The sequence below is a fragment of the Trichosurus vulpecula genome, chromosome 5 (assembly GCF_011100635.1).
Source record: "Trichosurus vulpecula isolate mTriVul1 chromosome 5, mTriVul1.pri, whole genome shotgun sequence".
In the NCBI taxonomy this organism is placed as follows: domain Eukaryota; kingdom Metazoa; phylum Chordata; class Mammalia; order Diprotodontia; family Phalangeridae; genus Trichosurus; species Trichosurus vulpecula.
Window position 1 is genome coordinate 265,101,345 of NC_050577.1, and position 25,860 is coordinate 265,127,204.

The following is a 25,860-nucleotide window of genomic DNA, read 5'->3' on the forward strand; positions in this document are numbered from 1 at the left end:
GAATCTGAGAAGGAAAATCTTTTTAGTGTAGGACATGGATATGGAGTATCCAGGTATAGCAAGAGAACCACGGTGGTCAGGCGCTCCCTCTTCTTACCCCTTCTCTGGGTGGACGGTGATAGCCCGTGGCTTGTCCAGGCCCTGGGAAATGACCACATAGCGAAATGAGCCATTGAGCCTGGCGACCTCAATCACATCGAACCCTTGGTCAGTCCAGTAGATGTTGCCTGGGAAAGAAGGTGTCCGTCAGGAGCAGAAAGGATGGAAAGAGAAAATGGCCAGGAGTTCTGGCCCCTGTGTTTTCCCCAACCCTGCCAAGTCTTCATGAATTCCCAGTGTCTCATCCTTTTATTCCCTCTCTTTTTTTTGTTTTCAACAGATTTCTTAATCTTTTGTTTTTATATTGCCTACATTTCTCTGTATCTTCGCCTCTCTTACTCCTCCCAAAGAGATTTCCCTTATACAGGGATCAACAAACTATGACCCAAGCGCCAATCTGCCACCACCTGGTTTTATGCAGCTCAGGAACTAAAAAACTGTTCTTAGGTCCTGGGTTGTACAAAAACAGGCCATCCTGAGGGCTCGATTTGACTCACAGGCTGTCGTTTGCCTACCTCTGCCTTTTAACACTTTAATTTTTAAATTTTAATAAAAAAAGTTAATTTAAAATTTTAATTTAATTTAAATTTTAAATTAATTTAAAAATTTTAATTTTTAAAAGACAAAAAAAAAATCAGCAGACCAGTCAACACATCCCCAAAGTCTTATATTTTATGCACTGTTCCACATTGGTGGAACTGCCACTGCAAGGGAACACATTTGTTCCCTTTTTTTCTACCTCTCTTCCCCAAAGTCCCCCTCCCTCAAATTTGGTCCTAAGTCCCTCTCCTCAACCAGCAAGCCCCCTATCCCCCACACACCTGCAATCCAGTCCACAGCAATGCCTTCCACGCGGCCAATGCCGTTGGTGACTACATCCTCACGCCACGTCTGGTCCCTTTTGGCTCGGCTAATGGTGCTGAGACCCATGTCTACCCAGTAGATTGTGTCATTGTCTGGGAAAGTAAATATGGGCACATGAAAGGAAGAGAGTCATGGTGGGAAGTAGTGTGAGGGGATCTTGGGAGAAGCTGGGGGACTGTTGGGGTGGGGCCACGTGGCAAGGGCCCCTTTTCTCTCTGTTCTTTCCATGTGTCCTCCACACATGCCTCGTTTCCCTCCCAGTGCCACTAAAGCTTTTCCCTCCTCAAACAAATTACTCACCGGCATGGAAGTCGATGCCCACAGCAAGCGAGGTTCCAGACACAGGGACCAGTGCATCTGATTTGTCATTGGGGTCTAGTGGTATTCCCCGGATTCCCTCGTGCACAGAATACAGGAGGAAGGATCCCACACCTAAGGTACATACTCCAATCAGACATCACCCCAGCAAAGTATCTGAGCCCTTCCTCTGAGGAAGATTCATAGAATCACAGACACAGAGCTGAAAGGGACACCAGAGGCCATCTAGTCCAATCACTTCAATTCACTGATGAGAGGGCCCAAAAGGGTTCAATGACTTTCTCAAGGTCATAGAGGTCATACATCAGAGGCAGCATTTGAACTCAGGTCCACTGATTCCAAAGCCAGTGGTTCTTTCCATTGTACCATGCCTTGTTCAAAGGGAGAAAACTGAGGGACAGAGAATAACTGCTTGTGACTAGGGAAGGTGCATGCATGGCAGGCCTCCAGGAAGCTTCCTAGGGTTCATCTGGCCACCAGAGGAGGGCAGCAACAATGAATTTTCTCCTCCCTCTCCACTTCATCCATTGGTCCACATGGTCCATATAGATGGACCATGGACCATCCATATAGTCCAAAGTCTATCAGAAGGGGAGTCTGGAGAGGGGATAAATGGGGTCAGTGAGGACTTGATGATTCCCATACCTACATCACTAGCTCTTATCACTCAACAGTAAACTAGACCTACTTTTCCAAATGCCAACATGGTACCTCCCTCCACTTGGATGTCCTCTCAAACAACCTTGTGCCTATGACCACCACTTTTCCTCCTGAAACGAGTCCTCTTTCCAGCCTTCTCATTTCTGTCCATAGCATTACAATGCTCCCTGTCTCTCAGGCTAGAGATCTTGTGGTTATCTGAATTTTTTTTTCTCTTACCAATTGGTCCCTATTATTTCCTTGTAAAGGCCAGTCAGATTCACCTTTTCCTCTATATTCCACGTTAGCCCAGGCCCTCAGAACCCAGCACCTGGATAACTGCAATAGCCCTTCACTGTCTCAGGCCCTGCCACACTGTGGTCCATTTCGTCTCCCATTACGGATTAATCTTCCCAAAACATTGCTTTCATGTGCTTTTCCCTTCCCTCTTCAAGTGCTGTGCCTTGTACCCAGTAGGCATTTAACAAACAAAGACATGTGGAGCTGAATTACAATGGTTCCCACTGTCTCCGGCATCCATAACCTGGTCTAGCTAAAGCTACCCCCTTAATTCCTTCCCAACCTTAACATATCCTTGGCTCCAGCAGGAAGGTCTACACACGATTCCTCCTAAATGCCAAGCTCGTTCTGGCCTCTGTGCTTTTGTCCACAGGGTCCCTGCTGTCCCTACTTATCTAGCTCCCCCAACACAAGTCTACCTCTTCTTATGCTAGCTCATACTTTTTTGTGCCTGGTCATACAGTGCGGCTCACAGAACACAATTTGGGATTTACTATTAAAGCTTTCAAGTACATTCATTCTGCCTTCCCAGCTGGACTGTAAACTCCAGAGGGTGGAGGAAGGGGCAGTGACCACCATGTCTTATGCTTCTTTTGAGTCTTGTCCAGTGCTGGACACACTGTAGATGCTAAATACCAATCAACTGACCTGGTCCTTTAGATAAGAAGGGAAGGGGAGGGGAAGTGAAGGGTGGATGTGGAGTGGGTGAGAGGGTGGGGGCTACTGACCCTCACAGGCCTGTTGACCACTTCGGAGGCTATACCCAGCTGTGCACATGCAGGAACGTGTAGTTTCCGAGGTAGGAAGGCAGAGCTGGGAGCAGTCACCATTGTTCACACTGCAGGGGTTGGTTCCCTGGAGGCCTGTAGGGATGGCATAATCAAGAAACCCCATTCAAGACACCAGAAGACAATTTGGGGCAGTGCTGGTGACCCAGCGTCAGGGCTGGTCCTGGTCAGAGGCAGTTGGTATTCGGAATATTTTCATCCCTTTGGTCGACCACATCTTCTTCTTGCCCTTCCCCCAACCTCTGCTGACCCTCTCCTACCCTCCCAGCTTCTCAACATCCCCCCCCCCCCCCAGTTCTCAGCTCCCATCCTCCTTTTGCCTTTGACTCTCACCAAGCTGGATGCTCTCATCATACACCTTCATGTGCATAACCAAGGTCGTGCTATTTCTCAGGACCACAGCTCCCGAGCCGTCTGCCTTGTTGCATGTGCCCATCTTCTCTGAGACCTGGTCTGCCCACCACAGCTTGTCTCCTGGTTTGGAAAGGGAGTGAGAGTCGTGAGGAGATACTTAAGACACACTCTCAGGTGAAGAGAAAGACATAGATCACCCCCTTATTTGCCAATGACCGACATCCCTACCCCGAATTATTCCCTTCTCCCAAAACACACACACACACACACACACACACACACACACACCCCCTCCCTCCCTCCCTCGTGGAGAACCCCTGCATCTTGGTCAGTTCCCCCAGCCCTCACCCATTATGGCCAGTGCAGTGGCTTTGCCCAGCTGGCTCTTCATGGTGTCAATGACCTCCAAGCCGCTCCCATCTAGGTTGCAGCGGTTGATGGTGTGGTTTCCAGAGCTGATCCAATACAGTTTGTTCTCAGGAAAATCAATAGCCAGGCCTGGCAGGGGAGATCAAAGGGACAAAGGGAGAAGGACCTGTCACTTCCAACTTGGCCCAGTGGTGAACCTGCAACTCTCCCTCACCTAGCCCCCATGACCTCCCCATCACGGAGTATGAGAGGGGTCCCCTGTAGGTGGTTTTGGGGCTGGGGGGAGGAAGTTTTGGGAAAATGGAGAGCCCACAGGGATCATAGGTTGATAGATCTAAATCTGGAAGGACCCTCAGAAGCCATTTAATTCAACCCTCTCATTTTACAGATGAGGAAACTGAGGCTAGGGAGGTTAAATAACTTGCCCAAGATCACACAAATAGTAAAGAGAGGTAAGATTTGAACCAGGTCCTCTGGCTTCAGAGCCAGGATTCTTTCCACAATACCAAGCTGCCTCCTTGTGGTTTGGGGGAAATGTGAGAAAGGGTGGCAAATAAGAACATTCTTGTAAAACTTTGGGGTTTATGACTCCTCTTACACACACTTTAGTGCTGGAAAGAACCTTAGAAATTATCTGGTGCAATGACCTCATCATTCAGATGGATGAACTGAGGCTGAAGAGGTGGAGAGATTTGTTTAAGGTCATCTGGCAAGTTAGTGACAGAACCGAGGTTTAAGTCTGTATCTCATGACCCTGGGTCTCAATGTCTTTCCACTGTGTTGGTAACTACCATGGTGAGGGGCTCTACTTGGTCTTTGGGTTTGGGGCCCAAGGGCTAGGCTCATACCCACAGGGCCTTTCTGGCCAGTGAAGAGGAGGCTGCGGTTGCTGCCGTCCAGACTGGCCATGCTGATGTTATCACCATCTGTCCAGTACAGCTTCCTAGGGTAGGGAAAGGCGCGGGATGAGAGGCAAAGGGCTTATACTTCACGTGTGCAGACCCTCTCTGAGGTCTCCCCATTCCCCCAGCACTCTCTGTGGATCCTCCACCTCCAAAATCATGGAATCTTTTTGTCCAGTACCCCTGAATGGACGTCATCCCTCTAGTTGGAAGGGGTTCCCAAGTGAAGGCTTTCTGGGTCTCACACATGATTCTGAAGGTAGATTATCTCCCTAGACTGACCCATGGAGGGGGTGAACAACAAGTCCGTGTGGCTGCTCTAGTCCCTGGACCACGGCGTTCTTGAAAGAGCCGTCCAAACGGGCCACGTTAATCTGCTTCTTGTTGGTGTCATAGCTTGTCCAGAACAGATTCCGGGACACCCAGTCCACAGCCAGCCCATGAGCATTTGGAAGGTCTGGGGAAACAACGAACAGGGTGTTATGTGGGAGCAGGGAAGGACCCAGGCTGGATGTCCAGAGTTCTAGGGATCCACAGGGCCCAGGGCCTGTGGGAATAAGGGATGGGAGTCTGGCATTTATATCAGGAGCATCAAGAGCTGGTGTTAAGAGAGCTCAGGGGTGGGAGGTATAGAAGGAGTAGTAGTTGAGGTCTAAGGTGAGGTACCTGCAGAAACGACCGTCTCAACACCAGTGCCATTAATGAAGGCACGTTTGATGGCCTGAGTTCGGACATCAGACCAGTAGACACGCTGCTCTCGGGCATCATAATCGAGGACTGTGACATTGTCAATGTCAGGGACAGTGAATGAGATAATGTAGTTGTAGTAGGGGGCGTCTAGGTCCACACCCCGGATCTCCATCTGACGAGCGTACAGCAAGAACTTCTTAAACTCTGTGGGTGATGATGGTGTCACAGAACGGATCATCATAGGCAGCCCTCTGTCTCCCAATTCTCCTCATACACATAAGGACCTACTTGTTCTCTAGGGAAGGGGGTACTCTGACTCTTCTTATTCATTCTCCCATCCTTCAAGACCCAACTGAGGGGCTAACTCCAACAGGAAACCCTCCTGATTCCTTCCTGGACTGTACCCCTTCCCTCCCCTTTATCGATGCCTGGATCTAGGTGAAAATGATTCGATTCCAAATTGCTTATAGTATTTTGCCTGGAATTCTCTTGATATTTTACCCTCTCTCCCTTGTACCACAACCATTCATGCATTTCTACCCTTCCCTTCATTATATTGTAAACTCCTTGATCCATTTTTTTGTACTAGTCAGGCAACAAGCATTTATTAAGTGCCTACTGTGTGCCAGGCACTGTGCTAGATGAGGTACAAAGAAAAAAAAACCCATCTCCGTTGACTTACACAGAGTAGGTACTTAAGAAATATTTCTTGAATGAATTTTCTTCTTACCCTTCTTACCCTTACCATCATTGAGTGCCTGAGTCCTGCCCACCCCTGCCTTAATTTACCACTGGCTCCTTGAAGACCCAACCCTTCCACTTCCATACCATAACAGGTGGTGTTGTCCTTGTCCAGCTTCATGAGGTGGGGGCAGGCACAGGAAACAGTTCGGTTGTAGTTGATGAGACACAGATGAGAACAAGGACCTCGGCCTCCATTGGCCTCGCAGGGATTAGGAGCTGGAGGTCAGAGAAAGGAGGGCAGTAGAGTCTTCCGCTCTTAGGTTCCCTTCCTGGAAACCTTCTCTTCCTGCCTGGCATGTCAGGTTCCTTCCTTCTTTACCCACCTCGTTCCAACTTTGTTCTCTCCCCCATATTTCTGATCCAACTGTCTTCCTACTCTAGGGATTCCCTTCCACCACCAGTACCAGGCTGGGTGGATCATTGTCCACTGATGCCACTCCCATAATCCATCCCATTGGGATTCTATCCTCCTAGGGTGGAGGGAAGCTGAGCAAAAAAGGGAGACCGTCTCTGCTTACCTGAAGGCCATAAAGATGTATTATACCTCTATCTCTGCTTCCCACCCAGGCCTCCCTCTTATCTAAGAACAGAATAACGTTTCCCCATTTATTAGCCTTTCCTTCTCCAAGTTCTCCTTACCCATAGGCTGCCTGGAGGGGTGATACACTTGCAGATCAAAGGGTTGTGTATTGGTCCGCTGGACAACAGTGACGTTGTGGCCAGTCCACTTGTTGGCTTTGGCCAGTGTGTTTGTTCGCCAGTCTGTCCAGTATACCTCTCCTCCATATAGTGTCACTGCAAACGGGTGTGACAGGAACTCGTGTCCCCGAAGCACCTCCATATGGCCGGACCCATCATAGCGGGCAGAGTAGATGGCATCAGACCTAAGGATATAATAGAGTGAGGTGGCTGCTAGGATTTATTCACTCTTAGGCTTGCCTTTCCTTCAGCCTACCCAATGCCAGGGCTCCTCTATATCTCTAGTGCTCCTAATCCTTAGAAGCCTCAAATTAACCACTAATACCCCCCCAAACCAGGTGGGGATAAGACTAAAGTGAGAACCCTCTAAACCCAGTTCATTCCTCCTCTTATTCACTCTCTTCTTGGTCTTTAGCTCTGCTCTTCCTTGAGCTCCTAGATTCCCTGAGCTATCCCCACTCTCGCATAAGACTTTACTCTATCCTTTGCTCTTCTCCAACTGTCTAATAACATTTTCCTCCTAGTCCTTTGCTCCTTACCCCTGCTTCTCTCATATTCCACCCTAGAATATTTATCTTTGCTAGTATACTCCTTCAATGGTCCTGAGAGCTCTTGCTGACCCTGGAGAGTCCTGACTTCACTGAGCCTACCACTGGGGAAGGTGGAGACCAGAGAGCAGAGGGAGCCAAGGGAGAGGACTCTGATTTGGGGTTCAGAGATTTCCTTTGAGTGGCTGAAGAAGTTTATCCTGTAAAGGAAGATGAGGTGGAACAAAAGAGAAGGAAGCTGACCGAGCATCAATCCAGAGGATCCTTTTCTCCAAGTAGTCCACAGTGAGTCCATTGGGCCAGCCTCCAGAACCAGTTTCCCGATGGATGGTGCGTCGGCCAGCTCCACTCATGGAGGCTGCCTCAATTCGGGGAAGGCTGGCATCCCAATCTGTCCAGAATAGGATCCTGGGATGGGGGTGAGGGGATAAATGTAAGAGAATAAAGAGAGAAGAACATGAGAGGAAACTTCCCAGCCTGCCTAAAACAATCCTGAGGGGAGTGGGAGAAAGCAGCTACTGCCACATAGTAACAGTAATAGCCCTTTCATAATGCTTTAAGGTTTACAAAGTTTCATATTTGCTCATTTTATCTCCTCAACCACCGTGAGAATCAGGGGCTATTATTGTTCTGTTCTTAAAAATGAGGAAACTGAGGCAGACAGTGTAACTTTAGCAGGGTCACACAGCTTCTAAGTGTCTGAGGTAGGATGTGAACTCAGGCCTTGCTGACTCCACATCCAGCACTCTATCCAATGAGGAGGAGCAGGGGAAGCCTCACCCATCACGTGGGTCCAGGGCTATAGCCCTGGGGTGTTCTATGTCTCCAGCCAAGAGGGTGGTTCTCATCGTCCCATCCAACTTGGCTACTTCAATCTGGTCCAGGTTGCTCTCGACCCAGTATATGTTGCCAGCAATCCAGTCTACAGCCAGGCCCTCAGGCGTTGCCAGTCCGTACTGAATCACCACCTCAAAGCTAGTCAGTGCTAAAGAGGGGGGGAGGTGGTTTGCAATGAGGTTAGATCCTGCTGGGTGGGAGGGAGGGAGGAAGGAACATAGGGAGTCCAAGAGTCTCGCCACCTCAGAAACTTTCCCAATCTCCTTTGTGCCTTCCCCTTCGCTCCAACCCCGGATTTCTACCCTTTCCCTCAATCATCCCTCTCACCTGCCAAGAACAGGGATCAAACCCAGGGCCAAAGATGTGAGTAGGGCTCATAACTTCCCAGGTTCCCCTTGATCCCTATTTAATACACCTCTTACGTCTGAGAAGGGGTGTCCTCCCCCCAAAAAACCCTTTCCAATAAGCCCAGCTCCAATTCCAGCTCTGAGACTGCTCATTATGCTAATTATCAGGCTGGCAGCTCTTCTGATGATAATTACGGGGCGTCAGCCGACGGGACTTAAAGCAGAGTCTAACTCGATTAGCAGGGAGGGTGGGGGATGAGAGCCAGTGGCCCCTGTCTGTCTGTCTCTGCCTCCAGTAGTATAAGGGTTTTCTCCGAATGCCTCTTTTTATGTCCCTGTCCACGTCTCTCCTCCATCCCATGTTATTATGTATCTTTGTCTGTCCCTGTCCAGTCACCTCCATTGTCCAGCAGCTTCCCCCGGTAGATCTTGTCCTCCACCACGTCAGTCCAGTAGAGGGCACTGTGGCTGAGGTGGAAATCGAGAGCAATGGTGTTCCGAAGGCCAGGCACCAGAACACTGTAGTCCCCTTTGTGAAGGTCAATCCGGCGGATTTCATGGCGATTGGAGAAGATGATGAAGGGCTTGAAAGGGTCTGAGGAGAGTGGGGGGAGGTCAGTGAGGGAGCCAGACATTCCTGGCTTTTTCACTCCAACCTGTGGCCTGAGTTAGAGGGTCCTAGGATTTGTCAGCCCCGGAGAGGACCCTCAAGGAGGGTGCTGATGCTTATCCCCCCACTCTCTGCAAAATGGGATCCCAGAGTATGGCTCCTCCAATTATTGCATCCATGGGTCAACCCTCAGCTCCCCCTGGGACCCTTCCCCTCCCCCACTCCAGCCCTACAGACCACTGTCTAGTCCGTACCCAGGCTGTGGCAGCTCTCGCCATCGGGCTCCAGCATCCAGCCCTCGTAGCAAGAACACTTGACACTGAACTTGTTCTGCTCACACTTCTGGCTGCATTTGAGATGCTTGGCACAGTAGCTCTGGATCTGGCAGGTGTGGTTGTCGGCTGCCAGCTCCATGCCCAGAGGACATGAGCACAAGATGCCCTCCCCAGGTGCCACGGAGCAATTGTGACTGCAGCCACCGTTGTTCAGGGAGCACTGGTCTGCAGGGAAAGAATCAGGAGGAGAAGAATCAGGACAAAGTGGTCAGAGAGGAAGGTGGACCTCGAACGCCCAGCCCACATGGGCTCCCAGAAAGCCTACCTAGACAGTGGTCAGAGAGGAAGGCAGACCTAGAATGCCCAGCCCAAATGGGGCTCCCAGAAAGCCTAGATATCTCTCCCCAACCAGGTCTGAGAGAATCACTGGAAGTTTTAAGAAAGAAATGACCCCTACAGGGCTTCTCGACCAATATCCTGCCTGGGAAAGTTAGATTTTCCTTTTGAACTCCCACAGTACTTTGTAGATGCTTATCCTATTTTGCTTAGCATCATTATCTGTGTCATGATCTTATGTCTACAACTGTAAACATGCAGGAAGGAATCCTGTCCTTCACAGGATCTGTGTGAAGTTGGGACATGGGGTGTGTGTGTGTGTGTGTGTGTGTGTGTGTGTGTGTGTGTGTGGGTGTGTGTGGGTGTGTGGGTGTGTTCTCATCCCAAAGCCTATTTTTGTCCAATCCCATCTGAAGGCAACCTTCCGATTCCCTACCTGCCCTTGACCCCTGACCTCCCCCTCAAAGCTGAAGCTGCCCTGCCTGGTAACCTCTGAAATACCTCCATGGTTTGGCCCTGCCTGGCTTTATCTCCCACCACTCCCGAACACAAACCTTCCTTTCTGGCAAAACTGGTTTACTTTCTGTCCCCCAAACACACCCTACTGAGTTCCTTCTACCCAGACTCTGTCTTTGATTCAGCCTGGGATACCCTTCTTTCTCCTTTGCACCTATCCTAAGCCAAATCCCTAAGGTGGCGGAGCAATCACCTCCAATTCCACTTATCCTTCCTGGCAGAGTTTAAGTACCAGTCATTGCCCTGCCCAGACCAATGTGATTAAGCAGGGGTGCTCTGAACCCCTCCACTCACTGACTCATCCAACTTTTCAGTATTTATCTCATTTTTTTCCGGTGTTACTCTAGTCTCTGTAACTAGAGGGTAAATTTTTAGAGGGAAGAGACAATGACTTCTCCTTGGCCTCCCCCTCCCCAGCACAGTGTCTGGTACCTATATGAATTCATGAGAGATAGGTGATTTCAACGGTGTAACTCCAGGTACAGAAATTGCCTCAGCTGATGCAGATAAATCTTAGAAAGTTGCCTGAGGCACCCAGAGGTGATGTGACTTGCCTGGGTTTCAGAACTAGTTAGCATCAGAAGTAGGGATTTGAAACCTAGTCTCCCTGATTCCTCTAAGCTATGCTGGCCCCTGGCTAGGCACGTAGCATGAGGAAAATAAACAGATGAGGACCAGCCCCACCCACCAGGAACTTACCACAAAGGTCACCCTCATCAGAACCATCTCCGCAATCATCATTGCCATCACAGAGCTTGTCGGGGGGCAGGCAGACAGAGGTGTTGTTGGCACAAGTGTGTGAAGGAGGCTTGCAGGCCAGGGACTCACAGTTCTCCTCATCCGAGTTGTCTACACAATCACTGTCCCCGTCACATACCCACGCCTTGCTGATACACCGTCCTGGTGGGAAGATGCAGTGTGAGTAGACAGCTGCCAGGAGGAAGGGCAACTATATTTGATCCCCATATAATCCCCATTTCCACCATTTAAGACTCGACTGGCTTCTCTAGGGATAGTGTGATGTAGATGTGGCTTGGGTTCCACTAGGAACAAGAAGTTCCCAGGAGGATTTAAGACTCGGCACTACCATGGACTGTATTTTCAGTTACCTTCCTGGGATGGAGCAATACCCACCTCATACTGTGGATCGAGCATCCTCTCTGCACTGCTCCCATGGACACCCCTCCCCCCATCATCCCAGGCTTCCTCCCTACTGACTCTCTTTAAGTGCTTAGCACATAGTAGGTATATATAAATGTTTCTTCCCTTCCCTTTCATCCCAGTCTCCTTCCCTACTCCCTAAGCGCCCCTCCTGTTATCTTAGTCTCCTTTACTCCCTGAGTCGACCCTCTTTAAAGCTCTTAGCACAGCTCCTGGCACATAGTAGGTGCTATATAAATGTTTCTTCCCTTCTCTCCTCTTTCATCCCAGTCTCCTTCCCTACTCCCCGAGTGCCCAGTCTTCTTCCCTATTCCACTTCCCAGTTTCCCTCTTGCCTCCTCCCTGCCACATCACCCCTAGGGGCCTCTTTTCTTTACCTGAATCTTTGCAGCCAAACTTGACATTGGGGTCACAGACATGTGTGATCCCTTCACAGTTCTTCTCATCACTGGAGTCCATACAGTCTGTGTCTCCATCACAGCGCCACCGAAGGGGAATGCACAGTCCATCCAGTCGGCACTGAAATTCATCTGTGTGGCAGCCACCAGGAGGTCGAGTGGCTGGAGACACGGGGTGGAGGGGGACATGAGGGCAAGGCTTTGGGAACAGCCTCTCTCCTCATCCCCAAGTTCAACCTAATAACCCTGAGTACCTAGCTTTCTCCTCAGAAGGGACTCCAATCCCTCCCAGGCAAGAGCCATCCAGCGCCTACTTCCCCATGTCTTCCTATCCTCTGAGGTGACCATCTGTACTCACACCAAATCTTGTCACCAAGGCTGCTCAGTTCCTCCTTCCCAATGGCTTTCTCACTTGCCCTTTCCTCTGTGTTCCCTCTGCTGTCACCTGAGCTCAGGCCATCATACCTGGAATGCTGCAATGGCTTTATAGCTGCTTTCCTTGTTTCTTTATCCTTCATATCCCTGGCTGGTTAATCTGCCTAAAATAGTACCTTCAACTTCTCATTTCACTGCTCAAAATATCTGCCATGGTTTCCCACAGCCTCTCGATGCCCTTCAGAGTCCGGCTCCAGTGTTCTCCTCTAACCTCTTCTGTTTTCAACTCAAACTGGAGTCTGCCTGACTTATTTGCTAAATCCCATTAAAGAATTAACAGTCCCACTTCCTCCAGAAAGCCTTCCTTAACCACCGAGGCGCAGAGTTGACTCCCACAGAACCTATGGCTGCATTGTTCCCTCAGCACTTACCACACACTGCCTTGTTTTGCTAGTCATCTTTTCATGTGTGTGTCTTGCCTCCCCAACTAAATTGTAAGATCCTTGAGGACAGGGACTGTGTCTTATCCTTCTTTGTATTCCCTAAGGTGTCCAGCATGGTGAACACTTACTTTGGACTGATTGATGAAGTGGTTCTGAGTCTCATTTCCGCGTCTGCCCCCATCCCCAAACACCGCCAAGCTCTTTTCTTCCAGTGCCCACCCTGATGCAGGTGGCGTGTTTCTGTCCACTTTGGTTAGTAGTGACGGCATGGGTATAGCTGCTGTGCCTTCCCTGTGAAGCTCTTACCCAGCTACCCAGAATGGTTGGTGTGGCTCTGGCTTCTGTGCTACCTTCATGCCCCTCTCCTCTACGTGACTCAGTTTGATGCTATGCCCCTCCTCTCCTGGTGCCAAGCATAGTTAATTTGCATCTGGCCTCTTTTCCCCACCCTTGCCCCAAGTTCCTCTCCTCTAAGTGCTCTCCAAGACTGGTATGGGTCTATGGCTGTTGTGCCCCCTCACAGCCCTCTCTTTTAGGTGCCTGTCTTAACTGGTGCAGCTCCCTGCCATCAAGTCCCTCTGAGGTGCCCACCCCGGTTAGTGTAGTTGGTGAAGCTCTGGCCATGCTTCTCTCCTGCAGGTGCCTGCCCTGACTGGTGCAGGTTTGCCAGCTGTGCCCCCCATGCCCATCTCCTTCAGATGCCCACCCTGGTTGGTGCAGTTGGCATGGGTCTCATCACTGTAATCTCCACAGTCGTTGTCCCCATCACAAGTCCAGTGCTCAGGAATGCACCGACCACTGTTACACTTGAACTGTGAGCTGGAGCAGGAGTGACTGCAGCCGGCCTCATCGCTATTGTCTCCACAGTCATTGTCTGGCAGACGGGATGGGGGGAGGGGAGCAGGCAGGGAAGGGAAGAGAGAGGGAGAGTGTCAGCAGAGCCAGCCTCCCCCAAGCCTCTTACTTGGTGCCTCTCTCCACCCCCCCACCCTGACTCCAGACTTCCCCCAGACCCTCAGGACTCCTTGGCCCCTCCTCTTCCTCCCCACCTCCCCCAGAGAGCAAACAACAAACAGAAAAGACACAGAAACTGCATAGATTGCAGCATGCACCATGGACCACACAGCTGAGGACGGAAGGAGGGAGGGAGAGGGATGCTGCTCAGAGCCTCCTTCCCGTGTCCTGGCCTCCATCTGGGGAGAAACGGTGGTCTCTCCTCAATCATACTTTAGAGGGGATGGGGGTATGTCTCTGGTCTTCCTTCCTTCCTTCCTTCCTTCCTTCCTTCCTTCCTTCCTTCCTTCCTTCCTTCCTTCCTTCCTTCCTTTCTCTCTCTCCCTCTCTCCCTCTCCCCACCCCCCCCTCTCTCTTTCTCTGTAACAGGAATCTCTGCTTTCCTAGGGGCCCCCAATTTGTCTCCCCACAAAATTCAGAAACTCCTATAGCATTTTAATCCTGGGCCCCCAGCACTTGGGTAGTAGTGGTCCATCAGAGCTAAGGGGGTCTTGGCACCTAGTGATCAGGCTGATTCTGTGTGGAGGGAGCAGGCTTCTAATATTATGAATGATTCAACTGCATGAAAGCCCTAAGCCGATTTCATGGGAGGCCACGCTCCCTACTTCATGCTCCTCTTGCCTTCTCCCCAGCTCTCATCCCCACAGTATCTCCCTCTGTCCCTTCTCTCTCTTCCCCTTCCTTTCTCATCTCTTTCTGCATTTCTCAGTCTCCCTAGGCTGTCCACTCTTGCCCCACCTCCCCCAGGTCCTTGGGGAGGGGGGAGGGGAGGCAAGGATCTGCAGAACTGTCTGGCAGGGAAATTGATGGAGGTACTGAGGATCATGGGGGGGGGGGCGGGGGATGGAGCTGCCCACAGGGCTGGATTAGAGGCTCTGTGTGAGTTGATGGTGCATGTGCTACTATGCACTGACCGGCAGGCTCAGGACAGGTCTTTTCATCAGAGCCGTCCCCACAATCCTTCTCTGAAACACAGAAACCGCCAGGGGAACCATTGGCACACAAGACTCAGGAATGACACAGCACAACTTGGTAACACCACAACACTCAACACTGTCACAACTAAGTCATGACAGAAGCACCCTGGGGACAACATGACAGTGTCTGAAGACCCTGAGACAATGACAGGACACACATATGTAGACACACGCACACAGTGACACCCTCTGCTCAGGCATAGCATCACCTGGTTCGTAGCTGGCTCCCTGGAGCAGACATTCAGTGAGGAGGGTAAGGACTCCGAGGGAAAAGGGTGGGAGAGAAGGGACGGAGGCTTTCCTGCTCTCTAATGCTGCCCTCCCCCTGGGCAGGAGTTCCTAACCTTTTGGGGTGTTTGGTGAACCTTTGGAAACCCATTGGCAGGTTTGGTGAAATCTATGGAACCCATCTCAAAATCATGTTTGTATATGCATTAAATAAAATACAGAACTACCAAGGAAACCGATTCTACTGAAATAAGTTATCAAAATATTTTATCAAAAACCAAACAAACAAGTTCATGGGTCCAGGTTAGGATGCTCTGTTCTGTTCCTTCTCTTTTCTCTCCCTGCCCCATGCTGGAGTAAGAGTCACTCAGGTCTAGCCTGGGCAACAGGAGGGGAACAGGCAAAAGCCACAAATAGTAATAACTGACCATTATAGCCCGTTAAGGTTTGCAAGACTCTTTACATTACACTGTCTCATTTGAGTATATTTCTAGACAGTCTCCCCCATTAGCCAGGCCTGACCAGGTGCCGGTGCCACGCTCCTCCTCCTCCCTTCTCTTCTAGTCAATATAGCAGGACCTCAGCCTGCTGGAGGGAGGGAGGCTCCAGTTTAGTCCTGACCACCCTACTGTTTTATCGAGGGCTTGTCCTATTCCATCTAGTGCCTCAACAACTGGATGGGGAGGAAAGGAGAGGGAGTTGGGAATGGAGAGGGGAAGCCCTTACCATTGTCACAGCGCCAGTTCATGTTGATACATCTGCCATTGTTGCAGGTAAACTGAGTCAGGGGGAAACAGGTGGGGTAGGCTGTGGGTATGGGAGGAATGAGGGTTGGGTAAGCCACAAAGGGGCCAGTGGGGTGAGTGGATGGCTCTAGCCTCAGAGCACTACCCCCACACCTCACTGCTTAGAAATGTCCATCACCATAGTCCTTTAAGAGAGTGGCAGGATGGGGGGGGAGCCCCTCTATATTTAGTACCCTTCATCCCAGTGGGAAATCAGGGGGACCTCAGAGTAAGAAGCTCTCTATTACATGAGGAGTCGGGAGTAGCCCTTCCCGCAACTCCACCCAAAGCCCACAGCCTTCTTCTCCACCTCTTCCCCTTCCCAGTCTCTCACCACATGAGGCTGACTCATCAGATCGGTCACCACAGTCATCATCTAGGTCACACGTCCAAGAGATGGGGATGCATCGGCCACTGGCACAGGAAAACTGATTGGGGGGACAGGTTCGGGCTGTGGATAGCAGAGGTCAGGGGATAAAGTTGTGAGACTGCACTAATGTCCCTCCCTTCACTACCTCACAGGTCATCCCTGGGGTCTCACTGCCAAAGTTTCCTGCTATACCTTCAAATCCTTCATAAAGGTTACAGGATCATACAGGGTCATATGGGACATTGGATGTCATCTAGTACACTTATTTGAGGATACTAAGGAATAGGGACGTTAGGTAATTTTCCCAAGGTCATATGAGCAATAGGTGGCAAAGCTGGCATTTTAACCTCTATCCTCTGGTTCTACAGCTGGTTTTTCCCATAGCTTATTGGACTGAAGAACAGAACATTCCAGAAGGAGAATGACTCCTATATGCCTATCCACCGAGACTCCATTTTATTTAATTTTCTTTTCTAACTCAGTAAGCCACTTCACTATGTCCCCAAGTTCTCTCCCCTACTTTGTCTCACTCTTGTCCTTGAAGGAAGATGTTCCCAATCTCTTCGGTCTTTTGCTACCTAGAAGGTTACATGCTAATGTCTAGTCTTCCTCCCTCCTGTGTTATCTTAAGTCTTTTCAGACTTGGTCTGCCTTCCAGGGATACAGAATAACGGGTCCGGTTCCTTCAGAGCACCCCTGCAGGCCACTCCTTCAGGCTAAATCTCAGCTTGTCTCCCACCTCTATCTTCCTCAGGTCATTTTTTGCCTCTTTCTTCTCCTCCCCCCACTCTCACAGGGCAGCCTTGCGTGGCCCTTATCCTCTTATTTAGCCCCTTCCCCTGCGTGGCCCCCTCCTCTCCCAGATCCCAGAGGGCACCACCGCACCTGAGCAGGTGGAGTTTGATTCATCCTCACTGTTTCCACAGTCATTGTCCCCGTCACATAGCCAGCGGTTAGGGATACACCGATTATTCTCACACTTGAAGCGGTCAGAGGGGCACGTGTGCTGGTCTAAAGAGGGGAAAATCGGAGGTGAGGACAGTAAGGGAAGCCCCTAGCTTCTTCACAGAGAAGAGGCAGGGGAGATGAGGCAAGGCCACTTACGACAGAGGGCAGGGGCCTCATCACTGTTGTCCAGACAGTCATTGTCCCCATCGCATTTCCATCGCTCCTGGATACATCGGCTGTTGGCACATGCAAACTCACCAGGCTGGCATTGGGGTGGGGGCACGTAGGATGGGTTTGCTGCAGATTCCCAAGGGGGTGAAATGAGAAAGTGATAGATTATTAGAGAGAAGGTGACTTTATTATTAGAGATATGAGGGTCTAAGCCTCATCAACTCATATTCTTTTCCTAACCAAGAAACCCATCTCTTTCCTACCCATTAGGGAGAATTAACCACAAGACCCTCCTCAAACCCTTAAACTTCTTTCTTAGCCCTTTACTGCTCAAATTCTCCCTTGTGATGTGCTGTCCCAACCCTTTCCCAAAATTCCTCAAGCCTCCCTGGTTCTTTTTTTTTTTAAATCTTTTTTCTCCCTGGTTCTTTCAAAGTTATTTCCTTGCCCCATTCCTCACTTCCTCCTTCTGAGTTCCTCAATACCAAGCTTCTCCCTCATCATCACTGATCTAGCTCCATGGCTATCCCCCATCCAATGCCAGGATGAAGGACTCCCACCAGCCCAGGCTAACCCACATTTCTAGGTCCCCTCGTACCAAGGCAGGTGACACCATCAGCATCCAGCACCTGGTCTTCTGCACACGCACACTGTCGGCTACCAGGAGTGGCTAAGCAGAGGCTGCTGCAGCCACCATTGTTCACACGGCACTTGTTGGTACCCACTGCATGGGATGGGTCAAAATCAGGAATTGAGGCAGGGGAATGGCACAGAGAGAAGACCAGGGTGGGGATATGGGGAGATGAAGGGGGGAGCAGGATTAGGCAAAGTCAGAAGGGGCCAGAGAAGAAAGAGAATGGATTGAAGAGATGGAAAGGAAGAAAAAGAGAAAAAAAGGAGATGGTTTGGTCAGGGGTTGATGAGAGATGGAAATGGAAGAGAAGATGAGTAAGAGAGGTAGAAACTTAGGTTTAGTGGAACAGGCATTTCTCTTTCTCCCAAATCTACCATAGTGGGGAGAAAAAGACAAAGGGTCTGGATGGCTGGTCCTTTCTGGCAAAAAGCTACCCCCTGGTCCAGCTGAAGTCTAGCCTGCTTTATTTCATGTGGCTGCTATCCATGTGAAAGAGAGGGCAGTCAAATGTCTCCCCTGAGTACCTTGCTGCTGCTGGGCATCGTACATGCGGATCTCAAAGATAGGGGGCCTTTCACTTCGAAGCAGAGTCACAACGGGAGTTGTGCCTGGGGGTCCCCGCTCTAGACGGTACACGCTGCCACTTCGATACTCAGTCCAGAAGAGGTAGGAGCCATGGTGACACAGGCCAAAGGCATGATTCAGCTCAGGACCCTCATACACGATCTGGAGAGGGAGGGGGGAGTAAGGATTGAGGGGGTCTTGGCGGGAGGCACAATGAGTAGGTATACAGGTCATTATAGGGAAGGTAGGAGACATACAGGGCCACTTAGACTGAAAGATGTCATTGAGTCAGGAGTGGGGAACATAGTCTGGGAGGTATCATAAAAATGGGGAAGGATGTATTGATCAGGCACCATATGGAATGCTGTGGAATGGAGTTGAATAAGCCCCAACAATTCTTCCTGGGTTGTCAGGAAAGGCAAGCCTAGATAACACAGTCCCAACACTACTCAGTGCAGTACTGGGGAATTCCAGTCACAATGAGAGTCCCTGTTCATGGCCCTATTGTCATTCATTTGTTCGGTCACATCCAACTCTTCGTGACCCTGTAGACCACACTGTTCATGGGGTTTTCTTGACAAAGATACTGGAATGGTTTGTTATTTCCTTCTCCAGTAAATTGAGGCAAACAAGGGTTAAATGACTTGCCCAAGGTCACACAGCTAGTAAGTATCTGAGTCCAGATTTTAACTCAGGTGTTCCTGAGTCCGGGCCCAGTGCTCTATCCACTGGGCCATCTAGCTGCCCATTCATGGCCTACCTGGAGGTTATTACCGCTTTCACTCGCTGATAACCATCATCATGCTTCACTCCCCCCAATTCTCATCCCCAGCCAAACCTAGGCTCATCTCCTCCCCCTCTTCCCTTTCCAAGTTCCATCATAAAACCCTTGGAGCAAATGTAGATAGTCAAGCAAAACTAATTCCCACACCGACTATGTCCAAAATTTATGTCTCATTATGCACCCTGAGTCTATCACTTCTGTGTTGGGAGGTGGGTAGCATGCTTTATCCTGAATCCTCTTTGTGTTTAGTTTTCTACATCTATGTCTTTGGTATAGGTCTTGTCTTCCCCATTAGATTGGGGACAATCCCTCTCTAAGACAGGGCCACATCTCATCCCTGGATACAGGTGTAGATGAGTGGCCAAGTTCTATCAGTGGAGGGAGTTTTCACACTGGTAGTTTCTTACACTTTTAAACTCAGAGTTCTAAGCCAAAAAAACAAAAAACTGTCTGAAAGACCCTATCCTTGGTGGTGCTGTCTTTCGTCCCCCAATGGCCTGGGCTGGGAGCTGGGATATCAGCCTCCTTATTTTCTAAGTCCCAGGCTAGTCATGGGCACAGACGGACACAGACATGTAACAACATAAAGACATATGCACACAGATAGCCCCACCTTTCGGTCAGTGCCATTGAGTAGTACAGTCTCAATTCGGTCGTAGAAGGCATCTACCCAATAAAGGCGTCCAGCAGGGATGTCCAGGCTCAGGCCATTGGGCCACAGCACCGTCTTGGATGTCACAAAGATATCCCGGTGGGAGCCGTCCATCCAGGCTCGCTCTAGTCGCCCCCGGCGGCTGTCTTTGGGGTCTTCCTCCCAGTCTGTCCAATACATCCACCTATTGGCAACAAAGAGTCAAAGCCAAGCCATTCGGCCTCCTGTTTCTACCAGTCTTGACACCCTAGGATCATCCTATTCTACCCTCTGGCCCATATATTTAAGGACTCTCCTGGCTCTTCGTGCTATTTCCCCCTAAAACCCTACTTCTGACCACCATAAAATGTACTTTTTTCTCCTTCTCTCTGGGATGATTCTTACATGCTATACCCCTCCACACAGACTGTTTCCTTCCTTTCAGCCTTTGTTCCGGTATTCTCTGCCTCAGCTGCTAGGCACTGTGTCTGAATTTCCCCAATACCTGGTTTCCTCTCCTCTTTCCCCTCCTGTTCTCCATCCCATTCTTGCCATGTGTCCCCCCCGCTAGATGTACTTTGGGTTTTGCTCTGGCCTCAGTTTTCCATAATCTCATGAACCCCTGGGAACTTACCCATTCAGTGGATCTACCACAATGGCTCTGGGATGAGTCATCTTGCCCTCAATTAGCGTTTTACGGGTCTGAGCTGCCTTCTCCAGCCTTGCCACACTGATGGTCTTCTTGGGCCCATCATCAGTCCAGTACAAATTGTCTCCCATCCAATCCACAGCCACACCTTCCACGTTATGGATACCTAGGGTGGGGTAGGGGGAAGCCAGGAGAGGAAGCAGGGCAGGAACCTTTAACCAACAATATGATTTCATCTTTCCCGCTGCCATTCAGCCTCTTCTAGCCCGTGAATATAAGCATACACTGCACCCACCAACAGTTTAGAGGAAGTCTAATACAACTATCTCATTTTACAAATAGAGAAACTGAGGCGCAAATGAATTAATTGGCAGAGCCAGGTCTTCTGACTTCTAGGCCAGTGCTTCCTTTTCCCACTATATCAGACACCCTCAAGTAAAACTCTTCTGTGCTGAGGACAAGGAGTGGGGAGGGTGGTGCGTGATGAAAGAGTAGAAAGTTATTGTGTTTATGTGCATCTGCATCAAAGAGTGTGTTCTCATGACATTGCATATGGCAGCCAGTGGACATGGTGGATGCTGCTTGAGTCTCAAGTTAATGAATGTGCAGTGCTTGAACCTCTGCTGACATGTATGGCCAAATAAACATATGCATATGTAGATGTCTCCAAGGTACAACATACAACATTTCAATGTACAAGATGAAGAAATAGAAGAGTGATCCTTTTTATTTGACAAAAGGATTCATCTCAAGTCTCTTTTAACTAGCACCACAGAATCTGAGAGTCGAAAGAGACCCTAGAGGCCATCCAATCCAACTCATCCCTGGCTGAGAATCTCCACCATAACATCTCTAATAAGAGGCCATTCGATGTCACTTGAAAATCTCTAGTGAGGGAAAATCCATTACTTTCTACGGCAACCTTTTCTACTTTTAGACAATTAGAGCTAATTGTGGGGGAGTGTTTCCTTATATCAAGCCCAAATCAGCCTCTCTGAGACTCTCACCCATTTCTCCCCGATACAGAAGTCTTAGGTTTTATTACCATTCAGTAGTCCCAATCCCCAGGAAAATGGAAACCAACTCAGATGACATGATTCAGACAAGGAAGTGTTAGATCGCATCTGTCAGAGACTTCAGAAACCACAGGGAAGTTTTTGTGATCTTCTGGTAAATCATGATCAGTATATACCCCAGATCGGTGTTACACCACACCCTAGAACATGCTACCTCCTGTCTCCTGAATGTGTTCCTCGACTCCCTAGAATATACCTCTTTCTGTGAGAAAGACTTTCCCAAATCTCACAGGACACACTGCCCCATCTGGTCAGGAACTTGCCCGGTCAGGACCTTGAAGGACAACTTTGAATCTTTTACTCATCTGCCTTTCTTACTGGCCCTTTTCCAGTGTTATTTTTCCTAGACTCAGTTCTCCACCAGTTAGCATACTCCCACATTCTCCCTATCCCAATAATACTGAACTCCTGACTAGTGAAGAACAGCCCTAGCTGTCCACTCCCTCAATCTCATTATCTATCTATGTATCTATCTATCTATCTATCCATCCCACTGTGCCCTTTGGAATACCTGTTCCATAATGAACCATTTTTCTCTCATCTTAAATGTCTTCTCTTGTTCCTTCCATCTTCTAGCACTCATTGAGGTCTGGTTCCTTTCTGACAACACCAAAACTCTCCTGAAATTCTGGACACCCTTTCCAGTACTTTCTCTCACCCCTTAATTCATTGTTCTCCATGGAAAATCAATATTCACTCCTTGCTTCCCATTAACACTTTCAGACTTTCTCTCTACTGCCATCATTCAACAACCTCTTCTTTGGGGTTCACACTATCCAAATTTATCACCCAATCCAGATCCTAGTCGTCCTTATTTACCAAACCCCAGGATATTCATCCTCCATCCTTAATGAGTTCAGTGACTGGGTCAAAGTTTTCCTCTCCACCCCAATTTCTGCCTTTGTACCAGGAGATTTCAACTTTCACATTGAGGTTTCCTCAGATACCCTGACCTCCTAGTTCTTCAAACCACTCAATCAACTGCCATGACTTAAACCATGACTCCAGCTCAGCTATACACAAGGATGATCATACCCACAGCCTTTCTAATTCCATGCTCTTGGATTCCCAAATCTCTTTATCTAATCTTAATCTTTTATAATTTGATCTCTCCCTATATCTTAAAACTCCTAACCTTATTTTTCGCTCCCTTATTGTCATCTCTGATCCCTTCACCTCTCACATGGACTTTTCTTGTCCATCATTCCTGCACTCCTCCCTTCCCAATTTCTACCACTGAACCATTTCTGTTCTACACCATGCTCTAGTTTTTTCAAATCGCTTGCTCTCTTGACCTGCTGATGACCTTGTATTACCAAACCTGTATCACTCTGACCTTCTTCCTCCTTTATTCCTACTCAAATGCTGGTGAACAGAGCTTGGAGGAAGTCACAAATTGTGCTGACCAGGTCCATTACAAATTTATGTTAACTAATCTCAATAGAGTCCTAAGGGAATACTTCTACTCTTCCCTAATTAATTCTCCATCTCATTTACCACTGTGGCTGCTACATACCTGTCTCCTTTTCAAGCCCCTCAAAGCACTCATTCCCCATCTACCCACTGAACTGAATACTTCATATGTTCACCTAAAAGTTTAAAACCATTCACCAAGAGTTTCCCTTTTTCCCCTTCTTCTTATTGTATATCTCTCTGACATCTTCCCCAAATGTCCTCAACTTCATTCTAGTTTCCACTAAAGATACAGACCTTCTTAACAAGACCAACCCTTCTATGTATACCTTTGATTCTATTGCCTCCCATCTTCTCTAGCAGATTTCCTCTACTATCCATCACCCCATCTATCTTGCTAACCTTTAATCACTTCCTATCTACTGGTTCCTCCCCTGCTGTCTATGTCTCCTCCATTCTTTACCCCCTCCTAATAGATCTTATTATCTCCAATAACTATCATCCTCTGTCCTTCCTCTCCTCGGCTAAACTCTTTGAAAGAGCCACCTACACTGTGCACCTCTGCTTCCTCTCACTGGATTCCATCTCATGGATGACCTTATCATCCAAATGAGACTACCCTCTCTAAAGTTACCAATGATCTCTTAATTGACACATCTAACGGCCTTTTCTTCAGTCTTTATCCTTGACCCCCCCCCCATGGCATAAGATGTGGTTTAGCACTTTCTTCTCCTGCATAACCCTTCCTCTCTAGGTTTCCATGATGATGCCCTCTCTTTGTTTTATTTCCTACCCAGTAGATCACTCTCCTTTTAGCTTCTGTTGTTAGAGCTTTATCTATGTCATACCCACTGAATTTAGTTGTCCCTAAGGCTCCACCTGGGAACTCTTTTGTCTCTACCTTATCTCATTTGGGGAACTCATCATCTCTCATTTCTACATAGCCAGCCTGAGTCTCTCTCTTGAGCTTTGGTTTACCAATTAGGCAACTGAATATTTCAAATTGTATCTCACCTCAAATTCAACATGTTCAGAAAATAACTCATTATCTTTCCCCAAATCTACACCTTTTGTGAATTTCCCATTTTCTTAGTCACCCAGGCATCATCCTCAACACCTTATACTTGCTCACTTCATAAACCAAATCAGTTACTAAATTTTGTTCTTCTTATCTTCACAACCTCTGTCATACACATCTCCTCCTTTCCCATTCATACAGCAACTAGCTGGGTTTAGGCCTCCATCACCTCTTGCTTAGGCTTTTGCAACAGCCTTCCAATTTGTCTCCTTGAATCAAGTCTCTCTAATCTAATCTATCCAAACAGCTGTCAAGGTGATTTTCTTAAAGTGTATGACAACCCCTACTAAATGAACTCCAAAGGTTTCTGATTACCTCTAGGATCAAAAATAAATTTCTGGGTCATTTCAAGCTCATTACCTGGCCCCACCCTATCTTTCCAGTCTTCTCCCACATTATTCCCTCCACCCAAGCCATGCTGGCCAAATTGCTGCTCCTTACACTTGATACTTCCTCTGCCACCTCAGTGCCTGGAGGGGCTTTCTCTCCTCAGCTCAGGCTCTCAGAATCCCTGGCTTCCTTCAAGGCTCAGCCCCAGTGCCCCCTTATTCAGGAGGCCTTTGTCAGTCCACTCAGCTGTTAATTCCTTCCCCCTCTGAGGTTACCTTCCCTCTGCTCTCTATGTATCGTGTACCTACCTATTTATAGACAAGGTGTCTCACCCATTAGAATGCGAGTTCCTTGAGGGCAGGAACTGGTTTTGCATTTTCTTTCCTATCTCTAGCAAGAAGCAGAGTGCCTGCCATGTAGGAAATGCTTGTTGATTAACTTGCAAGATTACAGGTAGGGGAATCCCCATCTATCCTATTTCACCATTTGTTATTGATGAGCCAGGAGGGGATATAAAGGGATATAAAGTTACAAGCTCAGGAACCCAGTCACCCCTAGAGAACAATCAGAATAAAGGCATTGTGCCAATAAACTGGGAATAGAAGTCCAGGAGGAAACGTGATTCAATTTACAAAAGCATGACTCATTTAGGTACTTGCCCCAGTGTAAAGCGAGGGCTACCTACACTCATTTTGGCAGGAAGCCCCACCACCTCATGGGAACACATGACCGCTCTGCCCCTTCTCCTCCTTTGCCCCAGTGGTAGCGTGAGTGGTCCCCAGGCACAATTACGCTGATGCTGTGATGCCTAAAAGCTCAGAGCTGCCTCTCTGGTGAGCCAAGGAGAAAGACGTCTGGGACTCTTCCAGGGGGTGACAGGACCTGCGTGCACTGTCCTGCATCCATCACCCTAACTCTACACTGTTTAGCAAAGGAGGGGGTCTGCAGTCTCTCCCTCTACCTCTGTACTATCAACCCACCCAGATAAGCCTTCTTCTTTTTATTATTCCCCCAAATCTCCATGCTTTCTACCCTCCAGTCAGGGGGATGACTCCCTGGTGCTGAGAAATCTAAGAAAAGAAACACTCTACGACTCTCGCTATGAGTGTTAGATCTCCTCAAGATGTGCTGGCCATTCCTCTCATTTTAGAGACCCTTACCATCCTTGAGTATGGTCTCTCGCTCAGTGCCATCGATCTTCTGACGGCCTATGAGGTAGCTGGTGGTATCAGCAAAGTAGATGAAGCCTGTTTCTGCATGGAAATCCAGTGCCCGGGGGTTCATGAGATTTTCTATGGGGATCATGTGCTCATCAGGGACCTTGGCACTCATGTCCATGCCTCGGATGATACCCGGCCGGCCCTTCCCATACACCAGGAACAGCTCATGCTCTGGTTCTGCAAAGGAAGGGAGAATAAGTAATAAGACATCCTCAGCCACCATCTTACTTCAGAGACTACAGCCTGAGAATGCAAAAAGAAGGGGTTGTATCCTAGAACACACTGGGGAGTGGGGAAGGGAGGGAAAAGTTTGAGGTTATAAAGAAATGTGTCTCTCACTTGGGTAACCCGAACCAATATTACCTTTCCTTCCCTT

At 48.8% G+C, this 25,860-nt stretch overlaps 2 protein-coding genes across 2 annotated transcripts in view; both read right to left on the reverse strand.

The window, feature by feature from the left end:
- Positions 1-25,661, reverse strand: part of LRP1 (LDL receptor related protein 1) — a gene marked incomplete at its 5' end in the record, with an annotated part of 71,286 nt that extends 45,625 nt beyond the window's left edge. The window contains 27 exon segments of the mRNA XM_036758906.1: positions 98-227; positions 921-1,055; positions 1,264-1,395; positions 2,949-3,083; positions 3,342-3,482; positions 3,711-3,860; positions 4,580-4,674; positions 4,916-5,090; positions 5,300-5,527; positions 6,152-6,283; positions 6,707-6,951; positions 7,558-7,722; positions 8,095-8,299; positions 8,896-9,093; positions 9,363-9,608; positions 10,935-11,135; positions 11,774-11,956; positions 13,319-13,486; positions 15,558-15,638; positions 15,951-16,067; positions 16,872-16,997; positions 17,091-17,231; positions 17,704-17,829; positions 18,264-18,465; positions 19,701-19,923; positions 20,353-20,533; positions 25,425-25,661. Coding sequence (XP_036614801.1) covers positions 98-227; positions 921-1,055; positions 1,264-1,395; positions 2,949-3,083; positions 3,342-3,482; positions 3,711-3,860; positions 4,580-4,674; positions 4,916-5,090; positions 5,300-5,527; positions 6,152-6,283; positions 6,707-6,951; positions 7,558-7,722; positions 8,095-8,299; positions 8,896-9,093; positions 9,363-9,608; positions 10,935-11,135; positions 11,774-11,956; positions 13,319-13,486; positions 15,558-15,638; positions 15,951-16,067; positions 16,872-16,997; positions 17,091-17,231; positions 17,704-17,829; positions 18,264-18,465; positions 19,701-19,923; positions 20,353-20,533; positions 25,425-25,661 — 4,498 coding nt within the window.
- Positions 25,662-25,713: 52 nt separating this feature from the next.
- Positions 25,714-25,860, reverse strand: part of LOC118851278 (prolow-density lipoprotein receptor-related protein 1-like) — a 17,333-nt gene continuing 17,186 nt past the window's right edge. Inside the window, exon 5 of the mRNA XM_036760745.1 lies at positions 25,714-25,727. Coding sequence (XP_036616640.1) covers positions 25,714-25,727 — 14 coding nt within the window. The remainder of the gene's footprint in view (positions 25,728-25,860) is intronic.